Source organism: Sinocyclocheilus grahami, unplaced genomic scaffold, assembly GCF_001515645.1.
Source record: "Sinocyclocheilus grahami isolate Dianchi unplaced genomic scaffold, SAMN03320097.WGS_v1.1 scaffold813.1, whole genome shotgun sequence".
NCBI classification, from domain to species: Eukaryota; Metazoa; Chordata; class Actinopteri; order Cypriniformes; family Cyprinidae; genus Sinocyclocheilus; species Sinocyclocheilus grahami.
Genome location: NW_015505992.1, coordinates 169,129 through 191,307, shown reverse-complemented (window position 1 = coordinate 191,307; position 22,179 = coordinate 169,129). Strand labels below are relative to the sequence as shown.

The window sequence follows — 22,179 nt, the reverse complement described above, 5'->3', positions numbered from 1 at the left end:
GCCTTACAATCAGTGTGGGACCAGGCACCAAACACGCTATTCTGGCTAATTAACCGCTTCAAAATTTTATAATCTTTTAATAATGTATTAATTTCTATAATATAATAATTCCTTAATTTAAAATAAAATATTAATAAATACATCCCTGATAATCCCGGGTTACTATGGTCATGCAGGTTTGTTTACGCATTAAACTCATGGCCACGAGAAAAATATGTGTTCCCACGACAAAATTAAGTGAACCGATCAGGTCCTCTCGCCGTCACCATAAATATGAGCATAGCAACAACCATGTTAAATTTTTGCTCATTGTTGTTAATTTAACACCACTTACCTGTCTTAAACTGTCCTGATCGTCCATTTTGAAGCGGTTAATTAGCCAGAATAGCGTGTTTGGTGCCTGGTCCCACACTGATTGTAAGGCAAAACGTGATTGGTTGATTGGCGAGAACACGCTACGATTGGTCGGCGCCACGTGACCGGTATCTGATTGGCTTAAGTAGAAGGGAGGTGGAGTCCATCCATTTGTGGATTGGTTTGCCTCTTGACGCTTGAAATGTCTCAAAATCCACAAATAATGTATTTATTTGGAATTATGCAATGATTCTACCCCCATACTATGACATCATAACACATTCCATCTCTACTTTTCAGAAATAAACTTTGAATTAAGGACATGTTTTTTATGTGTTAATATATTTATGTATTTTATTAACTAATAATTTAGGATACTATCGATGCTTGATTATGGCATGGACTACTAGACCTTTTTAAATACAATGCTTTGAGCGCCCTCCTTTGGCAAAGCATCATAGCACATTACACAAGCTACAGAATCATATTCGTATCACGTTCAGTCTGAATCATTTGTATCTTTTAGGTGCAAGCCTAGAGCGATGGGCTGTTGATGAAAAGGGTTCTCTCTCTCCAGTGGTTATCATAGACTCGCTGGAATGCATGTGTTAAACGTGTGGCTGAGCGTCTGATTGGCCTGTACAATCTAACATTATGACTGAACATCTCTGTTTTGACTTATAAAAGTAAAGATATTTTATATAGAGTGGACTTCAGCATTAAACTCCCCAAAGATGCTGCACGTCGGCTCAGACAGTCAGTTGACTCGAGGCTGATTCCTTCTGAACGAATCATTTAGACCGGTTTTGTGAAACGTTACATAGATGTTCATTGTAAAAGATTCTTTTCAAAAGAAAGATTCGTTCAACTTAAGATAAACATCCGGTGCGCATGCGCAGACAGTGGATAATTGGGCGCGCAACTGCGGGCATGTCTGTCTCGTGGATTTTAGACTGAACTGCTTTCACTGACATAGCTGGTACGTGTGGTCATTCCATACAGATGGGTTAGTCTGTCGCTTTAATAACTTGCACTATATTATTTTAAGTAGCATAGATAATTAGCTCACCGTCAGCCTCAACAAGAAAGGATTAAATTTGACCACAGGAAGGCAACAGGCAAGTTTAACTCGAACAACTTGTCCCATACTTAAATATTGGTGCGGTTATGTGCAAACAACAACAGGAGATAGTGAGACACTGTTATCCATGAACACGCAGACGTAGTCATGAGATATGTTGTGTTCCTCAATTGTAAGGCGCTTTGGGTAAATGAGTTTGCTAAATTAATAAATGTAAATATGTGTAAGAGCTGGGATTGCACGAATAACTTCACTAGGGAACAGGTATGGTGCTATTCTACTTTTATTCTAATCTTTTTCTAGTTTGTGAAAAAATACACATTTAAAATATAAAATTGAGTGAGTTTATTCAAATGATAAATCTTACTTTTTTTTCTTTTTTGTAAACACTAAAACTGTTTTCCAACTATAGTATGTATTTATTTTGATGCCAATACCTAGTCGACACGCATGACTGTGTAACTTGGTTTTCAATCTCTGAGACAGTTGCTGGGGTCTGGCAAGCCATGTGAATGTGGTCAGAGTTCACACATTCCTCCAAAATGGGTCAGATCTGCTTTGAGAAAGGACTAAAACTATCATGCTGACTCCATTATATGTAGAGTTATTGGATTACTTTTTTTGTAAACACTTGTAAATCCTCAAATTAATTTGTACTCACTGTACTGATCTTATCAGGCTCTAACTGGATGGTTTTTAAAATAAGGTTAGCCATCAAATTAATCAGCCACATGCAGAGAATATCTGTATGTGAATTTTCCATTTTAGGGACCATTCATTTTGGTTTTGGTTTGTTTATTCAGGCAATCTATTTAGCCTGATACTTTTAAATTGGTGTCAGATGTCTTTGATATAGTAACAGTTATTACTCATGTCAATTAAATTATGAACAATTCTTTGTGACTATATATTTCAAGTTGGAAAAGACGTTTAGTTCCCACTTTAAGTGAACCTTAGTTACCAGGTCATCTACAAGGTTGATTAAAATGCTGATCAGTTCAAGAAAAGATGAGACATAAACGCATGAAAGTATGATTGAAATGTAAAAAAAATTTTTTTTTATAAAACACGTTTATTCTGTGGCACCTAAAATTGTTCTTATAGGAGCCAATGGCTCCTTACCTCGAATGTTTTGTTTGGAGTCATATATATATATATATATATATATATATATATAATTTCCCCCCCAGAAATAATACAAGGAAAGTGCTTTTTAAAAACGTACTGTAGACTATTAACAACTATAAATGTTCTATAAAAACAATGAACAGCAGCTTTCAGCCTGTCACCATGATGCAAACATATACATACAGTAATAGTTCTTTAGAGTTTTTTTTTTAATTCGATTGTGCTGCTTTTCCATTGTTTTTTCTATGGAAACATGGACACATTTGACTGTTGTGCTCACGTCTCTTGCAGCATCTCATGCATGAAATGGCTTTCTAAAAACTCAATTACGCTCAAGTTAAAAGAACTCAACTCCCATCTTCTAGCATTTTTTTTCCTTTTCCACTGCCTGCATCGCATCTTTAGTCAACACAAAAGTGCATTCTGTGTGAATGGCACCTTATGGTCCTTCACAGAGCGCGTCACATGTGAGCGGTTAATCACGTACGCCGACATGCGGTTGGATCATTATCTGTTATCATTAGCATATTGTCAAAGTGTCTAATTCTAATGTTTGGTAATATTTCTATTCAAAATCATGATTCCTCGTTTTCTAAAATAAACTTTCATTGAGGGATTGAAAACATTTATTATATATTATATATATACAGACTTATGGTGTATTTAAGCTGTCTATTGCTATAGCAAAGCTTACTAAGCTGGTTTGCTGCTTTGACCGGTCACCCAGGCTGATTTTAAAGGGGTTCTATCTGGTCAGGGTGGTCTTAGCTGGTCAAGTTGGGAGACCTGCTGAAAGACCAATCAAGCTTAAACCAGCTAAGACTAGACAACTAGCCTAGGCTGGTGTTTAGCTATTTTTTACTGATTCAGCTGGTTTTAGCCATTATTAGCTGGCTTTTTGCTAAATAAGCTGGGTTTAGCTGGTTTCATGGTATCAACATGTTAGTAACATGCTAGTAACTTGCTAATCATACTAACAACATACTTGTAACATGGTAATCATGCAAGAAACATACTATAACCATGCTAGCAACATGCTAATCCTGTAAAAACATGCTGTTAACAAATTAAATCATGTTAGCAATGTGCTAAATCATGCTAATTACATGATATCTAACAACATACTTGTAACATGGTAATCATGTTAAAACAGGCTAGCAACATGATAATCATGTTAGCAACATGGTAATCATGCAAGAAACATACTATAACCATGCTAGCAACATGCTAATCCTGTAAAAACATGCTGTTAACAAATTAAATCATGTTAGCAATGTGCTAAATCATGCTAATTACATGATATCTACATCTATCTAATCTATCTAAACTTCCAACCTTCAAGCTATTACAATTGCTTCAAACTTTCACAAAAGGCTTTTTCAAGCCAACTTCGAAGTTTGTTTGCGAACTTTACTCATCTAGTTTTATGTTGATGTAATAATGTTATCCAATACAAAACATTCTCAAACACTAAGCATGTCCTCAGATATTAAGACATAAGAAAAACACATTTCAATATATTTCAAACTCCAAATATTCACTTTTAAATGGGCAAGAAATGTAGTTTAACATTAGTCTCTTGTCCACGTTTTAATATGAACATTTATATAAAATATAACCTGGGATGCCATGTGTTCTCCATGTGCACTACGCTCATTTCAATTGACAGTATGTTAGGGCTTTTCATACTTGAATAAGTTAACGCTGGGTCATTTTAAACCCCTGGTAAACAGAGTCCTGGGTTAGCTTGTTTCACAATGCTCATACTTTACCTGGGATTAACAATTCAATCTTGGTATTATTTATAATCTGCATTTCACACTGTGCATTCCTAGTGTGGAGGTAAGTGCATTCTATTATGTAACTGAGGTCACATTTATAAAGCGTTACAGTTATCCCTGCTATAGTGCTCTTTGTCTACCCCATGTCAGATGTAATAATGGCTTTCTGTGATTTTTATGTTTTTTTTTTTTTTTTTTTTTTTTTTTTTTTTTACAGGTTACCAATGAAATCATCCCGGTCCTCTCATATTCCTATATGTCCGTTCTGGTGCCTGTGTTTCTGCTGACAGATTACCTACGCTACAAACCTGTGCTGATCCTTCAGAGTTTGAGTCATGTTTCCATTTGGCTCTTGTTGCTTTTGGGAACCTCATTACTGGAGATGCAGTTTATGGAGTTCTTTTATGGCATTACCATGGCTGCCCGTGTGGCTTACTCCTCGTACATTTTCTCGCTAGTACCAGCGACTGTTTATCAGCGTGTAGCCAGCTACTCCCGCTCATCTGTGCTCATGGGAGTCTTCACAAGCTCTGTGCTGGGTCAGATATGTGTGTCACTAGGGGGCATATCATACAGGAAGTTAAGTGCAGTCTCTCTGGGGCTTGTCACTTTTGGGCTGCTCTTGTCCTTCTGCCTGCCATGGCCCAAGCGTAGCTTGTTTTTCAACCAAGCCCGTCTGGACGAGAAAAGGAAGGAAGCAGCTCAATCGGAATTGGCCAGAATGAAGCCTGAAGAGAAGGATGGCAGTATGGCTGCACAAGGCAGTAACCACAAATCATCTTCCTGGACAAATTCAGTGTTTATTCAGATGTTGAAGGAGTTAAAGAATGTTGTGAAAGTACCTAGTTTAAGGCTTTGGAGCTTGTGGTGGGTGTTCAACTCCACTGGTTACTATTTAGTTGTATTTTATGTGCACATCCTGTGGAATGAAGTCTACCCTGCCACAGAGAAAATACATGTCTACAATGGAGCAGTTGAATCTGCCTCTACATTATTGGGTAAGATGGATTATAGTGTGTTGTAGTCACCATATAAATAACAATAAATACTGATAATCTCAGCCACAAAATCAGACTTTAAGTAGCATCCACTCTGATTTCTTAAGCTAATAAATGAGCAAATGTTGGCAAAAGAACATAAAAGGGGCATGCTTTCTTGCCAACCAACTGTTCATTAATTTCAGAGTGGACATCACTTACTTAAAGACTGATTTAGCAATTGTCATGATTATAGATATACAATATCAACCTACAGGCCACTTAGATTTCTAAATCATCAAAATCATCATCCAACTAATTTATAAGGATAGCAGTAAATTATTGCAGAAAGATTAAAAAGATGGCATTAAATAAAAAATTTACTCTGTAGATTATCTTTGTATTTTTGACAATTTTCAGCCAGCTTTGTATTGTTAAAATGTCAGGAGTATAAATGACTTGAGTACTCTTTCTCCAGGTCACATGCACCTGGATATCCCAGTTTATTTGTCAGCAAAAATCCACATAGATAAAACAAAATGTGTTATTGGTGGACATTTGACAGCTTTAGGGCTATAGATTAAACGGCTATAGATTATAAAAACTATAGATTAAACGGCCACATTATGTTCCTGTAAGGTCTAGTTTGTTGTTTTCACTTTTTTTTTTTTTAATAGTTCGAAAAACCTACTTTTTCAAGCTCGTCCTAGACCGTTTGTCCGATTTTCACAAAAATCGAGTCAGATTATCTTCAGACTGCTGACAAAAAAGTTATGGATTTCGTGTTGTAGACAAAACCGTTTTTGCATAGCGCCGCAACAAATTTAAGGCATGATGCCAAACTACGTCTGAGGCTGTATCTCTGCAAAGCTTTGACATATTGACACCAAACTTTGCCTGTGCCATTGTCAACTCACACAGAACACAACACATCAATTTTATAACAGCGCCACCTATTGGTCAAACTTGATAAGCCATTAAATCATATTTCTTGTGGTTGTATTTGTTTTTTCAGCCATTTTAACTGAAATCATCTTAAAATGGCTTCAACTAGGCCTACTCATTTCTGCAGTTGGTCTGATGCTTGCTTCTATAGTGCTTGGCCCCTTAATTGCTGCTTGCAGCTATATTTATTATTACAATTTTCTATAGTGGATACTCATACATACTGTACATTAACATGTTGTGATGTCTAATTCACTTTAGCAGACAAATTGATTATGTAGTATTAGATTTTAGTTTTTTGAAACATGAAAATAATTATGTTTATCTGTACTGGCCAGAGTTTCAATTTCACTATCAGGGTTCTCAGTGTATATGACAGGTCATTGTGGCTAACAGTTGTTGTTGTTTTTGTTTTGTTTTTTAACTAGGATTTAATAGGTAACATTATACATGCTGGTTTACTATTTGGTGAGAACAAGCAAAGTTCATGTTCCTCAACATTTGAGCTTTGGCATGACGCATGCTTGTAAAGCATAACTCCTTATTCCTGGTCCAGGAAAGCCACTTTCCTGCAGAGTTTCTTCCAAGTACACCCAAAGACCTTTATGACCTTTATGTTGATTTAGGTGCGTTTAATCAGAGTTAGAGCTAAACTTTGCAGGGAAGTAGCTCTTCAGAAGTAGGAATGAAGAACCCTGGTGTAAATGACACAAAAGTGGAAAATATTTTATGCACAGATCTGAACTTTGTGAGAATAGATGTTTTTTTTTTATTGGCATTGGATGAATATTACATGACAATCACACTTTTCGTGCTCCATAGGTGCAATCACGTCATTTGCAGCAGGATATGTGAAAATTCGATGGAATCTTTGGTCTGAGCTGGTGATTGGATTGATCACTGCGGCACAGGCCGGTCTACTGCTTCTCATGGGCATCACAGATAATATCTGGGTTTGCTATGTGGCATATGCCCTGTTCAGAGGCTTCTACCAATTCCTGGTGCCAATCGCTATGTGAGTTGTAGAAAACTATTTATTTATTGATTTATTTTTATTATTATTTAAAGGATTTTTTTTTATGTGTTGTCTTTGTTAAATAAATGGCATTAACTACGCTGGCACACATTGCATTCAATGTTTCAAAGTCACTGTTTTGAAAGTAGATATGTATGCACCTGTGAAAACATTATTTCATGGAGAGCAAGAATTTTGCTTTGAAGTTCAAGTTTGTTGTAGTTTGCCACATAAGGAGCTTTTAACTAAAACTAAACACTAAGGAAATTAAACAATTTAATTAAAATAAACTTATATATTATATATAAACGTATATAAATAAACTTATATATATATATATATATATATATATATATATATACATACAGATATCTGTGCTCTGCATTTTGTTCTTTTAACTCATTTTGTATTTTTCTTCTCAGTTTCCAGATTGCCTCCTCTCTCACTAAAGAACTGTGTGCTTTAGTGTTTGGAGTAAACACTTTTCTTGGAACAGTCCTGAAAACGATCATCACTATCATTGTGGTAGATAAGAGGGGATTGGCTTTGAATGTTCACTCTCAGGTGTGTAAAATTCTAGACTGACTTCTGTTAATAGTTACACTATTGGCTATGGATATCACCAGCTTGTTAACAGAAGAAGAAATTACAGTAACATTATAATTCAGAAAAGAAAGCAGAAAGATTTTGGCCTGATTTTGTTTCTCTCTTTCTTGCAGTTTTCTGTTTACTTCTTATACTTCACTCTGCTGACTGTGATTTATCTGGGCTGTAGTGCCTTTATCATCACATGTCATTACCGCAATCAAAGAGCAGAGGAGGAGACTACGGAAGTAGCCATAGCCACTGAACTTAGTCCTATGACAGCAGCTGCTAGTGATGGCACAACGGCAAATGGAACCAGCATCAAGACATGAGGTTCAAAGGAATTGTGTCTTCTGGTGGAGTTTCTCCGTTTTTTAATCTGTTACTTTAAAATCAGAACATTTGATTATTTTAAGTATGAGTAGCTTTTGTTTTATTATTTTTATGTTTGTCCTCTTGATAGGAATAGCGCTAGATTAAAAAAAAAAAAGGTCAGATATTTGATTTCGTTTAGTTTCCTTGGTCATTTAATATGGTTGTCTTTGTTAGTGTGAACAAAGATAATGTAAAATAATTTTTGTAAGTAATGTTTGGAAGCCAAACATGGCAAGTTTGGCTTTCTAGTATCTGATAGGATTACTTTTTTGACTTCATTGTTATCTTATTTGCAGATAATTATTAAAAAATGTAAACAATTACTACTGTTCAACCGTTAGTTCCAGTTCTCTAAATTGATTTGCCAAGCGGTTATCCAGGAATGCTGATATTTATTAAATGCCCTTAGAATATCTGATTGCTGTTCAGTAAAAGCTGGGGTATGGTTGTGGGATTTTTGCGTTGAGTGAGGACCATTTTTGTCAGTGTTTTCTTTCACTCCAGGATTGCTCAGAGTGGGGTTCTGCTCACCTGTAAGCAGGAGTAGAAAATCGCAGTGTTGGTAACATGGAATGATAACTGAATGTTACGAACAGGGATTGCTCCATAAACACTAAAGTTTGTGCATTGCTTGGTGACACACAAAGTTTGATGCTTTAGCACTTTTAGAAATATTTGCCATTGTTGAAGGGAAAAAAAAATTTTATTGACCATGTTTTGGTGGAAATGTAAGTTACTCAATATTAACTTTTTAGAACCTGTATAAAAGAAATAGCACACAAACAAGATTGTACACAAGACACTTGCTTGGTTCTACTGTATTTTGGAAATAAGTACTACTGTTATGTTTTTTAATATTTCATAGTGTGATGACATTAGGAGCTCCAGACCATGTTTAATTACAAATAAATTGTTACAAATTAAGTGTTAAAGTAATTTTTCATTTGCATGGCATTTTGTAAAATTCCTATTGTTTCAAACCAGCATTACAGGAAAATATGCAGTAGCCCCTCACTGCAGAACAAAGATCCAGGGGGCGGGGTTGGATCCACATCTAGGGGGTGGAGATGGGTGGGTTTAGGTATCGGGGTGGAGACGGGTAGGTTTAGGTATATGTAAGGTGCGAGGAGTTGAATCTGGATCCAACCTCACCCCCTGGATCTTGTGTTCTGCAGTGAGGACCATCTCAAAATATGCCTTAATATCCTATCCTACAGCACCCGGTGAGCAAGACAAAGGTGACTGTGGCAAAGAAAAAAAAATTAACGAATGGGAAAAACAGACTTAAAGGGGATGTCTAAAGCCAAGTTCAGACTACATGACTTGCTGTCTGTCTTGAAGTTGTGGTGTTCACACTAAGTAAATGATCTGCAACAGGGAGTGACACACTACACGAGCTGACAACAACTCTGTCACCCAATGACTCTATCCAGTCCCCAAACCACGTTTGGTCACAAAAACACACGCGAGAAGTAGAACGGGAATGACGTGAAGTAACAGGAGAAACGGGAGTTGTTTAATTGAAAATGGACATCGGGAAGTCATGTAGTCTGAACAGCACAGCAATCTGCCGACTTTTTAAGTTGTGTAGTGTGAACTTGGCTATATTTAACATGCTAGATATTTGTTTGGCGTCGGGGACGCATCAGCGCATCTCTTTGATACGTCATTGGGTAGTTCACACATAAAGATTGCCAAGTGCTGATCACCCACCGATTTTCCCCTGATCACAGCCAGACTTGTCCCAGCCCAAACTCATTGCCTTGCAAATCGGGCTTAAATCAGGCTTAAAATCCTGTAGTGTGAATTTGGCTTAATCTGAAGTTTAGTGATCTCCGTGCGAGATGTTCATCTTAAATTAAATTGTCGTTCAGCCAGTCTGTGTTCTGTGATGAGATATCGAATATTTTGTTTGCGATTGTGGTTGCTGAATGAATGCACTTACTCAGCCGCTGTTGTTTTAATAGAGAAACATTATTGCAATTTAGAATTATTGGAATTACTGAATTCCACTAAGAATTTCACTGTTAAAATATGTTTTTGCCAGTTTTCATAATGTAGACATAGTGCATATCTATTTTTTTTATATTAATTTTAAATAGCCTAAAATAAATCGGTACACTAGATGAGGTAAACTAGTATTGAGTCCACATTCTATTGATTTGTGCTTATTGGGGAAAGTGCAATACCAGAAATGTAAAAATAACAAAAAACTTTTCGATTATAATTTTGAGCAAAAAAAATATATATTTTTAATCAGTTTAATTAGCACAACGAAAATGTGGCAAAACGTTTTCATTGACTAAAACTATTAAAATGCTCAGATATTTAGTTGACTAAAACTTGACTAAACAAAGGACAAGGTTGACTAAATAGGAGTAAAAAGTACATTTGACACCAAGACTAATTTAAAAGACTAAGACTAAATTAAAAATGGCTGACAAAGCTAACACTAGAGGGATGCAGGTAGTTGTAAATGAAATGCTGGCACTGAAGGTGATTCATGTTCCAATGACCTGATTGGTTGGTGATTGTTGCAGACCTGTCTAACACAGCATAACTATTTTCTCTCTCATAATGGTTGAGAGATAAAGTAAGTGTATGCCAGGCTGAAGTAAGGAGTCTAGACTTAAATTGAGAGTTTGAACCCCAAAAATGGCCAGTGTAGCAATGATAAAGTTAATCTGATGCAATCAAATGTTCTGGATTTTAACCAAAGCCTGTTTACAGGTGCATCTCATTAAATTAGAATGTCGTGGAAAAGTTCATTTATTTCAGTAATTCAACTCAAATTGTGAAACTCGTTTATTAAATAAATTCAATGCACACAGACTGAAGTAGTTTAAGTCTTTGGTTCTTTTAATTGTGACGATTTTGGCTCACATTTAACAAAAACCCACCAATTCACTATCTCAACAAATTAGAATACTTCACAAGACCAATAAAAAATTTTTTTTTAGTGAATTGTTGGCCTTCTGGAAAGTATGTTAATTTACTGTACATGTACTCAATACTTGGTAGGGGCTCCTTTTGCTTTAATTACCGCCTCAATTCGGCGTGGCATGGAGGTGATCAGTTTGTGGCACTGCTGAGGTGGTATGGAAGCCCAGGTTTCTTTGACAGTGGCCTTCAGCTCATCTGCATTTTTTGGTCTCTTGTTTCTCATTTTCCTCTTGACAATGAGAAACAATTGTCTGGTGAGTTTGCTGGCCAGTCAAGCACACCAACACCATGGTCATTTAACCAACTTTTGGTGCTTTTGGCAGTGTGGGCAAAATGTAAATACATTTACATTTATTGAGATGCACCTGTATGTAGACTGCTGCAAAAAGAGATCTTAAATCTCTTTGACTCACTTTATTTACTATTTATAAAAGATTGCTGGTAGAAAGTCCATCAGCACTGTGAGGTTTCTCTATTTATATCACTGTTTGTTATGCTTGTCTGTGTTTGCAGATGGAAACATCATTCCAGGTTACAACTAATTTATTTTTGTGTATTATAAGTGAGTCATTGAATCATTCACTCCAAAAAAAATCATCCAGAAACAAAACCTGTTGCTGAGACACAGTGGTTGATCTTGCTTTGACTTTTCATTGGTGGAGCAAAATAGAGAGTAACTAGGAATATTGTTATATATACAGCAACATTCAAACATTTGAGGTAGGTAAGACCAGTATCAAGTAATTGACTTTTTATTTTCGAAATAAATATTACAGAATTTTTGTTTATTAATCTAAGTGTCATTCAAAATACAGGTAATAATGTCGCTAATTTTTAGCGGTCACATTTGAACTGTAGAATACAGCAGGCTGTAAAATACAGAGAACTGCAACTCTTTAAAATCATATTCAGGTTATGTGTAAAAAGCCAAACCAAAACAATGATTTACATAGTTTTATTAATAGTCGTCATCTTTCTTTAAAGTCAACCAGTCATTTTGCACTACATCATGGAATGTTTGATTTGATTGGGTTGCAAATTATAAAAATGTAGAAAGGTTACATAGATAAGTTTACATAAAATCAAATACAAATGGGCAGACGCCACTGGAGCGCAAGCATAGAGCGCAGGCGACAGAGTGCTTTGGAAAGAAGGAGAAAGCGTTTTCAACGCTTTTGTTTTGAAGGAGAAAAAAAGCATATTGCTGGACTCGGTCGAGACCAACGAGAACATTTGTCGAGTTAATAAAAACAAAACTGTGATTTCCCCCCCTGAATTTAGCCTTAGTCTATTTTTATTTATATATTTTTAAATGCTCAAGTATTTCATTGAATGTTTTCTGCTAAGACAAAATGTTTTTGTTGTAAGGCTAATGGTGTAAGGAGCAAAAACATATCTTTGTTTGAAAGAGATGGCTGTCACACAGCAGTTAATCCATAAAAAATGAAGTCAAAATTTAAATCTAAAATACATGTAAATGAACATATACAGTATCACCATCAATCACAAAACACTTAAAGTCCCCATGAAATCAAAATGTAATTTTTTTGGGTGTTAGTATCAATATGTTAGTCTTAAGGTTATTTATAAGGCAGTGTGCTCCAAAACAGTGACAAAATTCGCATTTAGAAGATATAAGCATTCAAAGCTTGCAGTTCGTCACTTCCGCCAAAACAGCTCAATGATTTTTTTGACGTCACATCGTACTTCAGCTTCTCATCAAACTTTCTGTCCAATCAAATGTTCTCTAGAATCCGAAGCGCCCGCCCCTTACACTATAAAATAGAAGCTGAAGCCGCGGCTGAAATCGGTCACTTGTCCGTAAGTTTCAGTTTGTGGTGTGACTCAAGGAAAATTTTGGTTTAGCAGACGTTTTGGTTCACTCTGCAATATAGCTGTTCTCAATGCACAGTACAATAAAAGCGCTGGTACAGCCACGTGGCAACTGCTGAATTAGGTAGCCTTCTTGGAGTGAGGAAGCCATGCCAGTGACGACATGACTACCTGTTCGCCATGTTTCACAGTAGCCGTCTGTCTGCCTGCTTCCACGAGTGCTTGATCCATGCCATACCATCTTCTCTGGCCTATTAAAGTGGATATGTGTTAGATCCATTTACCAGGCATCATCATCAAGAACATCTCGACAATCAAATGAATAGATGTGCACATTATCATTCATCTTGCCCCCTGAGCCACTAAAGATGGATTCCCAGTTGCTGAATAATTCCTCATCCTGTGAACATTTTAAACAGCTCTGTAAAAGACTGTATTAAACAGACGACAGTATATTCTGTAAAAAAGTAAGGATCTTACTTGAAGATTGACTATGGGTAACAGTTCCCTGTCATTCTGTCGAACAATGCTGTATAGATCCTGTAACCGGGATGACAGGAAAGCCCTGAATGTTCCTTTGAGCCCAATGGCTTGAGCCTGTAACAAGCACTTGTGATCTATACCTCTGATACCCTGCATGTCGCCACGCTGGGGTGAGTTGAGAGCAATCAGGTGCAGCTAGGGTGACAAAATCAGGTGACATAGTTATACATTAGATAATTTAAAAGAAGTTTATGTTCTAATAAGATTACAAATATTTTAGATTATACAAAAGGACATCACCTGACATTGTGCATGATAATTGTGCTACAAATAATTATTAATAATTCCGTCACTTTAACCAAATGGGTTGTACATTTTCTGTCTTTGTTTTTATACACTACTGTTCAAAAGTTTGGGGCGGTGAGATTTTTTGGTCACACTTTATTTTAAGGTCCAATTCTCGCTATTAATTAACTATTAACTACGACTCTTGTCTCAAACTCCTAATTACTGCTTCGTAAGTTAATTCTTAAGTTTAGGTATTGGGTAGGATTAGGGATGTAGAATATGGTCATGCAGAATATGCACTTTATAAGTACTAATAAATAACCAATATGCTAGTAATATGCATGCTAATAAGCAACTAGTACAATTACTAGTTATTAGTGAGAATCGGTCCCTATACTAAAAGTGCTAATGGTTTTTAAATGTTTCTGAAAGAAGCCTCCTTTGCTCACCAAGGCTGCATTTACTTGATCAAAAATAAAGCAAAAACAGTCATATATTTAAACATGATTACAATTTAAAATACCTGTTTTCAATTTTTTCCTGTAATAGCAAAGCTGGTTTTTCAGCAGCCATCATATTCTTCACTGTCACTTTTGATGAATTTACTGCAACTCCAAATGATTGATTACACATTTTTGAATGGTAGTGTATGACAGTAAAATAATTTAAGGCTAGTTAAGGCTAATTTGAGCATTTTAATGTGACATATCAGAAGAACTTCTGTGGCAAGAGCTTTTTTAGTTTTTACCAAGCACTGTGTTGTGTATTTCCCTCGTGAATTTTCTCTATTATTTTCAATCCCTATTATCCTCTACTATTTCTAAAAAAGGGAAACACAATAGATGTGTAACACTTACGTTTTGTTTCTCAAAATGACAAAAAAAGCATTTTGAAATATCCATCAATACTACAGTAAATAAAGGAAAATGTCCAGTTACATTAATTAGTTTCAATGATGTCTGTGAGTAAGTTACATTTAATGTAACATTAACTTCTCATCTAAATTAAATTATGGGCTTATTGGTGGTCTTCCTATTGATAGCATATATTAGTATGTGTTGAAATTAGTACAAATGCTGCTATAAGTAAATTGTCAACTTTTTCACCTTGTGTCATATGTAGAATAATGTCACCTTCTTTAACTCAGCATTTCATTTTTTATACCCAATTTTTGTGAATGCATGTTATTGTAAGCAAGCCTTTCAGCAATTCCATTAGCAGATGATGATTGTTTACAGTTTGACGCAGATTACTTCCTACTATAAATAGTAGGAAATTCGTCATAGGGTGTAGGAAAAAGATGAACAGACTAACACACAATTATTCCTCATTTAAATGTTAAGGTACTTACCACACGGCCTGATGTGTGTGTGTGTGAGCTGGAAGCTTAGCCTCTTGAATGACAGCAGATATGAACGTACACACCACCACAGGCCTGTCAGGATAGACAAAATGATCCGGGTGCCTACTGGCAATGTGCTTCATGGAATCAGGGTAGTTCTGGTAAATTGGGTCGACTGATGGAGAGGGTTGTGGATCAGTTGGAAGATTGTAGTGTGGAAATATATATCCATGGTATGGCTCATTTGATGGCTGCAGTCTGGGATCATGTGGCACCGGGTACTGGGCTTGTTGGGGAGAGGTTGTGGGGTAATCCTGAGAGTACTGAACCACTTGCCGAGGTTCCACTGCTTCCATCTGGTTATCCTAGAAACCAAAATGCCAAAATCATAGCAAGAAGAAGAGACATACAGTATATGATCATACAATATGATGATAAATTGCGTTTTAAAAGGTGGTGACATTTACTGTTGGTGAAATTTTGTGTGCGAAATCCAGTCACTTCAGTAGGAATCTGTGTGACCTTTATTGTCATCGACATTTTATTGTTTATCATGACTTTATTGTTAATCATGACTTGAATTGTTACTTGTATTAGTCATGTGTATATTTAATAGACAATTGTAGTTTGTGTATTACATAAGGGTTTATTAATTACTTAATAAATTAATAATTAATTACTTAATTACTGAATACATTTTCTGTTACTCACCAGACACTTGGGGAATGGAGTACATTCTCCAAGCTGAAATGAAACAACCAGAAACATCAGTCATTTTAATGTTCCATCCATCCATCCATCCAGGATTATCCACTTGCAAGGTAAACTGTGTTTACTCTGTTCTACGAATTACAGCAAACCATTTGTTTCTATTTTTCTGTAGCTTTTGGCTATCTGTAAAAAGATACCTACAATTTTTTTGTTTGCGAGTCATTTATACAACTGTTCTTTTAAATTTTGGGTGTGCTTTTGTGACATTCAAGCAGAACACTAATGTTGCCCCTCAGTTTTTTTTGCCACCCAGTAGGTGTAACCACAGTGACTTGTTTCTGCTGTGAAATCATGTGCATACCCTCTCTTGACTGCGAATGTGAATGAACCTTCTATTTGATACGTATGTCTCAAAACCAAACTGGGTGTTAATCACTTGCCTATTGGTTTGAAAATGCCCACTGATTGGGAAAGGCCGCTAGCATTCTGCAGAATGTTCTATTTGTTCTACTTGTTCGGTTTAAATGTTCAGTCACTCACACATGTGAATTTTTGCACAGACAACAGCACAAAGACACACAAATGAAGTCCCAGGTATACAGTCGCACACATTTAAGGTGAAAGTCTTTCAAAGTATACTCTACAGACTATGAGCGCAAATGGATGTGTTTGCACATGTGCACAATGAACCTAATGGACCTTTGTTCATATGTGCTGCTGTCTGCGCACAAGACTGTGTGGACAGCAAAATAAGGCTTAAGTTTACTCTTCTTACATAAAGATGGAGAAACAATAATAAAGCCTAGACAATTACCATGACTTCTCTGATGCCATCCTGTACTCTCATATAAAGTTCTCTGTTGTCTTTTACATAGATTAGCGTGCCTTCTGGATATCGGATAGTTGTTGCAGCCATGGTGTCAACAGGCCTCAAAACCATAACCTGAGGAAAAGAGAACAGACCAACTAACTAGAAAAGAAAATGACCTAATAGATAATTAGTTCCCACAGACAGTAAATAGTGTTTCAGTAGTGAAAACTCTCCCCAGTTAAATGTCCAGGAGGCCCAGGAATACTGATTGCTAAAGGATCAAGTTTTTTAAATAAAAAGGCAAACTCTTTTCATTTATTGGCTTTTGCATTTAATGGATAGAACAGTTTGAGAGAAGACTGGAAAAGTGACGTGATATGTGGCCAAGTATGGTTACACATACTCGGAATTAGTGCTCTGCATTTAACCCATCCTAAGTGCACACACACAGCAGTGGGCAGCCATTTATGCTGCGGTGCCCGGGGAGTAGTTAGGGGTTCAGTGCCTTGCTCAAGGGCACCTCAGTCGTGGTATTGAAGGTGGAAGAGAGCGCTGTACATTCACTACCTCCACCTACAATCCCTGCCGGTACGAGACTCGCAACCTTTGGGTTACGAGTCCGACTCTCTAACTATTAGGCCACGACTTCCCCCGTGGCCTAATGGTTAGAGACAAGAAATTAGATCAGGACATGAAACAGGTCAGATTCGAATCTGCATCCCTCGGCACCCAAAATATATTTTACGTGTTGAGTGGCTGTGTGTAAACTCCTTAGTTTGTGAGGGTCTGTGTGCACCTGGTAGCAATGATCCTGGGGGTCCAGGTGGTCCTGGTGAGCCAGGACTACCTGGGCAACCATCATAACCGATTCCTGGGGCTCCAGCAATAGATTCTTCTCTAGGGCCCTATACCGAAATGAACATTTAGTCAAGTAAGCTACTTTAGACAATAAGAAACAATGGTTGATTCAGAATCTAAGAAGCATTTTGTTTGTGCTGTCACCGGAGGTCCAGGTCTTCCAAGTGGACCTTGTGCAACTATGATGAGGGTCGTAGTAACCTATTCCTAGTTCTCCCTTCTGTCCTTTAGGACCAAGTTCCCCTTTAATTTCATGCTAAGGCATAACATATTACATAATCAAGTACAACTTCCATGTGCTGCACATATTCAGACATTACATGTAAACAGGAAACTTGTGTAAGTTTGGAAACATCATACCTTAAATGCATAAATGTCAAAGGTTGTAGTGAGACCTATGGCAGACAACGTTGACATTTAAATCATGCTCACATTTCGCAGTTTAGAAAAAAAAATTCACTGTTCTGAATCTTTATTCAACTGTTCCTATAAAAAGGCTTGATGTGTCAATAAATCATACCTGGCAAGCCAGGGATGCCAGGTCCTCCTCTTTCACCCTTGTCCCCTTTGATAGCTGAGGTAATGAAATTTGAGATATATGTATATTTATTCAGTTAGCAGATACTTTTATCCAAAGCAATATACAAATTCTTCTGAATAATTCTTTGGAATAAGAGCACACTGATTCATCGCAAACAAAATATTCTTATACACATATTCATGCAAAACTAAACTGGAATATGATAACACCAGATATGGATTGGAAAATGACAAATCTGATTCATTTACTCACCATAGGGAAATCTTGAGCTGCCATCATCATAACCCTTAGGGTAGATCAAATTAAATATTGGGAGCCAGTACAAATGCTATTTTTATAACAAACAAACCCACAAGATATTAGTTGCTTGTATCTTTTTAAAAATATTAATTACTCATATCAAATCGTCCCACAGAAACTGGAAGTCCTGGAGGACCAGGTGGCCCAGGTAGACCAGGAGGTCCCTAAAACCATTTAGAAATCTATAGTATTGCATAGAGTATAATCTACACTTTTGTAGTAACAATGAAAACAAAATAAATGGTATTAAGTTGTTTATTTCTTACATGATAGCCGTAACCATATCCTTCACCTGAATCGCCTTGCTGTCCTTTTTTACCATTTAGACCAGGGCGACCCTTTTGATTAAGAATATTTAGTGATTAGGAATATACCAAATTATGAAAATGATCAAAAAATTCTAATTCGATAAAAAAATTTAATAAGTTCAGGGATCTTAGTCAAGCCCATATTTTTCAAGGTATTAATCTTTTTGACAGATAGCACCTGAAAAAGAAGAAAGAAGCTGGACAAATACACAACATGATCCCATAGTTAGAAATTTTTTTATGTTTGTCTGTTATGGTGCCTAGACTGACACATATGTATATAAAAAAATTGTATTACAAATTCATTGTATTAAAATCTATAGTGTTATAGACCATTTAAGGTACTAACTTATATGGCTTTAACTTCTTGCTATGTTAAAACCTTTTAAGAAAAGGTGACCATGCCCATTATTGTTTATTTTGGCTGGGAATGACCATGCTACAGTTAAACATGATTTTGATAACTATTCATAATGGGACATAGAATTTTATATACTAGTTTAATTCGGAGTGAACAAATGTCAGAAAGCGTTTGTGTGCATCTGAGTAATGAGAAGGATTTGGAACAAACCCACCAAATTTGGAGTTTCTGTGATTTACGGTCTACGATTTTTAAAACATTATGTGTTGACATTCTAACAGCTCCCTGTTTTTTCTACTTAGAGGGGCACGATATGACCAAAATCTTTACCATCATATAAGTAATGTTCAACCAAAAGCTTTACCACAATATATGGAATTTTCAACCACAGTAAGAAAAGATATCACAATATAGTAATTCTGCCTGAAATCAGAGACGTTACTAAATGAAATTAAAGGCATATCCTATACTTCTCAACATTGTCAGTAAATGACTTCTAATTAAATTTGGAAAATGTTTAACTCGCATCAGACTCTCAACTGGCTATTTTATCTTCATTGATGCTTTTTGGGAATTGTTTACTCTTGCTTAGAACAAAACTGACCATTATCTAAATCCTTTAATGACTAATATCTACATTCCTGAATGTTCAGGCGTTTGACCGAGCATCAGACTTTTCCAGACTTTTCACCTGTGATGACCAATCGTATTTTCATTAATACCTTTTACTTAGAACAAAACCATCCATCATTTAAATTTCATAAAAGAACAATACCAACCAATATTTAAATCACTTTATTGCCTTTTGAATGCTCAGACATGTGCCCGAGTCACTGCGGCACTGATATATGTGTTCATATATCAGTTGTATTTATTGCATATAAATACAATATAGCTAGATCTAAATCTGGAGGATACCTCACATCATTGTTATATATTAACATATCACCCAGCCCTAAAACTTACTCTTTGGTAAAGCAGTATGTAAAGCTGCTTTGAAACTATGTGTATTGTGAAAACACTATACAAATAAATTTTACTTGTTTCGAAATTGATGCCAGTTTTATTTTGAAATACAAAAAAGACAGACAGCATGAATACGTTTTTTATTAAATTGAATAATAATTAACTTAATTCTATAATTGTATGTCATAAGTATATAATTGTTTAACAGCAAATGCATATGTTTGTTAAAGTAGTTATACTTTTTATTTGGAGCCAACTGAATGTATAGTTAAATTATATTGGCTGATGTGTTGCTACTGACAGTCACTGCAAAAGTCTATGATACAATCTTTACATACGTTAAATGGCCAACAATCTTGCTGGATTTGATTAGAGATACTCACTGGTCTGCCTGGTAATCCTATTTCTCCTTTTGGTCCAGGTGGCCCAACCGGTCCCTAATGAGTGAAAAATATACTAGCAAATAACATATACTCTTGAAATATCAGCAGCATTAAGAATCAATGTATTTCTTAATAGGGCAATTTTGCATGTAAAAAATTGAGCTTTTTGTGTGGTATTCCTCAGTGAGACAAAAAGCAAAAACTCACCACAGGCCCCTCTGGTCCAGGTGGTCCTGGCTCACCCTAAAACAGAGAGTAACTACAATGCGTCTCACAATGCTATGGATGCTTAGAAGTTCTGATCTAAACTCATCTATCTGAATGAAAGCTGCAGGTCTCTCACCAGCTGTCCAGTCAGCCCCCCCAATGTAACTGGGCCTACCACTGGAGTCTACGATCAGGCCAGGTTCACCCTTTTGACCCTAAAGAGAAAAGAGCATGAACATATGTAATGTGAGTTGCATAACACTGCTGTTCCCAGGGCTGAATTTACCCCTTACTGTGACAAAGTCATTTTTAACATAGGTTACACTTTATTTCGCTAGTGCACATTCTACTAACTACAAGTAACTTTGCAACTACATGTCAACTAACGCTCATTAGTGTATTAGTAGACTATTAAGGCTAATAGAGTAAGTTGATAAGTACTTGCTAAGTTATTTATAGTCAATAGAATGTCTTTTGGGTGACCATCAAAAAGTGTTAGCAGATATTTAGCAGACAGTCTACTGATACTTCTAAGGACTGGTAGTTGGCATGTAGTTGCAGAGTTAATTATAGTCAGCAGAATGTCCAAAGTGTACTATTGAAATAAAGTGTTACCAAAACATATTACCTTGATAGAGTCTCCTGGTAGTCCAGGTTCCCCCCGATCACCTTTTGGACCCATTGGTCCCTTTAAAGATATAAAAAAGATGTAAATAAATAAAAATGCATTATAAAACCGTTCTCACTTCTTACAGTTTCAGTCTGGCCCCACTGAAAATTCTGTTTTTGTTAAGCTTGCCTAAACTAATCAATGTTTGATTGTGATCTTTTAAATTTAAAAATTACAAAATTTGGTGTGCACTCTAAAAATAGTTTTAAAGTTAAAGCAGGAGATAAGATTTTTAATCTCCTGCTTTAACTTCAATTAAAAAAAATTTCTTTAAGTGCAGAACAATCTTTGTAATTTTTTAACATATATATTGGTCATGGCACCTAACTAGCTGGGAGAGCATGATGAATGCATTGATTGATCTTTTAAGTTTAAAATTAACATTTAAATATAAAGGTAAAGATATTACATCAGCTGTGGTAAAACGTATGTTATCCAAAATATAAAATACTTTTACAAATCACACACTGGTTACTATGCTAACAACAAAATTACAAGTCATTAAAAACTTACAGGGAATCCTGCCTGACCAGCTATACCAGGTGTACCCTAATAAAACAAGAACAAAACACAATGCTTTGAACGTGGTTCTATATTCATTATAATGCCAAAGAGATATTTAAATAGTAAATCATAATTACACAGTACATTCTATATTGAACTGCATGCAATTTTACATACTCAAGTTTATAAAGAGCTATTGTAACTAGACTTTATAATTTCCTTTCACCTGTGGTCCATTAATTCCATATTCTCCATTTTTCTGCAATTGAATGTATTAAAGTCATTCAGCATCAGAACTGCAAAGCTGTGAAAGAGCAGTAAAGTGTTATAGAGTTATACAAAGTCCTTTGATGGTTTACTGAATGATAACACTTACACTGCCATTAATATAGATCACTTGTCCTGGAGGACCTGGTGGTCCCGGAGGCC

The 22,179-nt window shown here is 36.0% G+C and overlaps 2 protein-coding genes and 1 long non-coding RNA gene across 3 annotated transcripts; 1 reads left to right on the top strand and 2 right to left on the bottom strand.

Moving 5' to 3' along the window:
- Positions 1-1,683: 1,683 nt before the first annotated feature.
- LOC107562227 (folate transporter 1-like) lies at positions 1,684-9,129 on the top strand. Its single transcript, XM_016246833.1, has 5 exons — positions 1,684-1,699; positions 4,562-5,342; positions 7,089-7,281; positions 7,704-7,845; positions 8,001-9,129. The coding sequence occupies exons 2-5, from the start codon at positions 4,601-4,603 to the stop codon at positions 8,196-8,198; spliced, it is 1,275 nt and encodes a 424-aa protein (XP_016102319.1). The 5' UTR covers positions 1,684-1,699; positions 4,562-4,600; the 3' UTR covers positions 8,199-9,129.
- A 3,934-nt stretch (positions 9,130-13,063) lies between these two features.
- Positions 13,064-18,327, bottom strand: LOC107562222 (collagen alpha-1(XVIII) chain-like). Its single transcript, XM_016246828.1, has 7 exons — positions 18,304-18,327; positions 18,031-18,084; positions 15,842-15,874; positions 15,406-15,495; positions 13,498-13,695; positions 13,302-13,417; positions 13,064-13,268 (listed from the first exon to the last, which is right to left on the bottom strand). The coding sequence occupies exons 1-7, from the start codon at positions 18,325-18,327 to the stop codon at positions 13,064-13,066; spliced, it is 720 nt and encodes a 239-aa protein (XP_016102314.1).
- A 2,382-nt stretch (positions 18,328-20,709) lies between these two features.
- LOC107562226 (uncharacterized) lies at positions 20,710-21,788 on the bottom strand. The gene is made up of 3 exons (XR_001605960.1): positions 21,760-21,788; positions 21,205-21,264; positions 20,710-20,791 (listed from the first exon to the last, which is right to left on the bottom strand). It is a non-coding gene; the product is annotated as an uncharacterized lncRNA (long non-coding RNA).
- Positions 21,789-22,179: the final 391 nt, after the last annotated feature.

Coding starts and splice junctions, on each gene's coding strand:
- LOC107562227 (XM_016246833.1), top strand. CDS start 4,601: ATGTCCGTTCTGGTGCCTGTGTTTCTGCTGACAGATTACCTACGCTAC. Junction 7,282..7,703: donor TTCCTGGTGCCAATCGCTAT/GTGAGTTGTAGA, acceptor TTTTCTTCTCAG/TTTCCAGATTGCCTCCTCTC. Junction 7,846..8,000: donor CTTTGAATGTTCACTCTCAG/GTGTGTAAAATT, acceptor TCTTTCTTGCAG/TTTTCTGTTTACTTCTTATA.
- LOC107562222 (XM_016246828.1), bottom strand. CDS start 18,327: ATGGCAGCTCAAGATTTCCCTATG. Junction 15,496..15,841: donor CTCCATTCCCCAAGTGTCTG/GTGAGTAACAGA, acceptor TTTGGTTTCTAG/GATAACCAGATGGAAGCAGT. Junction 13,269..13,301: donor GTTCTTGATGATGATGCCTG/GTAAATGGATCT, acceptor CCACTTTAATAG/GCCAGAGAAGATGGTATGGC.